The 2,170-nt window shown below is 40.3% G+C and overlaps 1 protein-coding gene across 1 annotated transcript in view; it reads right to left on the minus strand.

Annotated features, from left to right (window-relative positions):
- LOC106882490 (zinc carboxypeptidase) overlaps positions 1 to 1,527 on the minus strand; it is a 21,581-nt gene extending 20,054 nt beyond the window's left edge. The window contains exon 1 of the mRNA XM_014933186.2: positions 1,369 to 1,527. Within this exon, the coding sequence (XP_014788672.1) occupies positions 1,369 to 1,454 (86 nt within the window). The 5' untranslated portion in view covers positions 1,455 to 1,527. The remainder of the gene's footprint in view (positions 1 to 1,368) is intronic.
- Positions 1,528 to 2,170: the final 643 nt, after the last annotated feature.

The following is a 2,170-nucleotide window of genomic DNA, read 5'->3' on the forward strand; positions in this document are numbered from 1 at the left end:
AAAAATACCATATATATTTATATATATATATATGGGCTTCTTTCAGTTTTCGTCTACCAAATCCACTCACAAGGCTTTGGTCGGCCCGAGGCAATAGTAGAAGACACTTGTCCACGGTGTCACGCAGTGGGACTGAACCCGGAACCATCAATCTGAGCAAAATCGCAGTCGTTGCAGGTTCTGGTGTCATGCAAATTGGCATTCATGCCAGTGACATGTAAATGGCACCCGTACTGGTGGCGCATAAAAGCATCCATTACACTCTCGGAGTGGTTGGCATTAGGAAGGGCATCCAGCCATAGAAAACCGTGCCAAATTAGACTGAAGCCTGGTGCAGCCTTCCAGTGTGCCAGCTCAGTCAAAAAGTCCAACCCATACCAGCATGGACAACGGACGTTAAATGATGATGATGATGATGTATATGTATGTATGTATATAGGATATAATGTGTATGTATGTGTGTATAATTGTGTGTACGTGTGGGAAGGGCAGCTGATTGGGAATTCATTACAGCATCAGACAGGGTGCCTTGCAGTATTTGTTTTACTTTTTTGGCCTAAGTCCAAATCCTGCCAAGACCCCACATGGGCAGCACGCCTAACCTTTCGTCCAATTTAAGACTATCATGTGGAGCTTTGGTTACCTTTAGCAAAGGCCATTATGTTGCAATGATTGGGGCTAAGTTCCCAGCTTGGAAAATAACGATCCTATCTCCCATCCACTAATCATGTGGCCCCCACCACTGTGCCGTGTGAAACACTCTGCCCTCCATTCCTGACTACAAGATGAAGAGAAAATAATGTTGTTGTTGTTGTTGTTGGCACTCCATTGCTTACAACGTCAAGGGTTCCAGTTGATCTGATCAACGGAACAGCCTGCTCGTGAGATTAACGTGCAAGTGGCTGAACACTCCACAGACACGTGTACCCTTAATGTAGTTCTCAGAGGATATTCAGCATGACACAGAGTGTGACAAGGCTGACCCTTTGAATTACAGGCACAACAGAAACAGGAAGAAAGAGTGAGAGAGAAAGTTGTGGTGAAAGAGTACAGCAGGGTTCACCACCATCCCCTGCTGGACCCTCGTGGAGCTTTTTAGGTGTTTTTGCTCAATAAACACTCACAACGCCCGGTCTGGGAATCGAAACCGCGATCCTATGACCGCGAGTCCGTTACCCTAACCACTGGGCCATTGCGCCTCCACTAAACACTCACAACACCCGATCTGGGAATCGAAACTGCGATCCTATGACCACGAGCCCGCTGCCCTAACCACTGGGCCATTGCGCCTCCACCAAGATAAAATAAATTGCAATACAAATAAACAAAATTAAATAAATTTAAAAAATAGAATAAAAATGGACTTACTTTGTGTATTTCTTACTTTCTGCCAACGACAGGCAAAACAGGAATAATATAAACACCTTCATGCCTTGACTTCGTCTGCGATTCATGGGCGAACTACAATATTGATGTTATGTTATATATAGTGTGTGTGTATGTGTATGTGTCTGTGTTTGTGTGTGTGTGTGTGTTTGCATATATGTATGTATGTATGTGTGCATTAATGCCTTTATGACTTTAATGTCAGAATTGTTCTTAAATGACTAAGGCCAAAGGACGCTTGGTCACTTACATAACTTGCCGTTTGCAACAAAGGGAACAATCGTCTTTGTGTGTGTGTGTGTGACTGTAAATGAGTGTGTATGGAAATGTATGTTTATATACAAAGGAGTAAACAACCACACACACATACGCACACACATATATACTTACATAATGGTATGTGCATTTATATATATGTGTGTATGTGAGTGTATATGCATGTGAGTGTATATGCATGTGTTTGTATACATATATATATATATATATATGTATATATATGTATATATATATATATGTACATATATTAATGGATATATTGTGGGGGATTTCTTTGTATAGATACACACACAATACACAAACAAATGTATGTATATTTGCCTTTAAATGTATATGCATATATTTCTATAGCTGTAAAGACGTATTGAAAGACAGATAGACATACAAACACACACACACACACACAAATGAAGATATACAATGGAGATGCTAATTCACCAACCCACGCATCTGTTGGTGTATGTATATACAAACTATATACATATATATATATATATATATATATATA

Source organism: Octopus bimaculoides, chromosome 28 (assembly GCF_001194135.2).
Source record: "Octopus bimaculoides isolate UCB-OBI-ISO-001 chromosome 28, ASM119413v2, whole genome shotgun sequence".
Taxonomy (NCBI): Eukaryota; Metazoa; Mollusca; class Cephalopoda; order Octopoda; family Octopodidae; genus Octopus; species Octopus bimaculoides.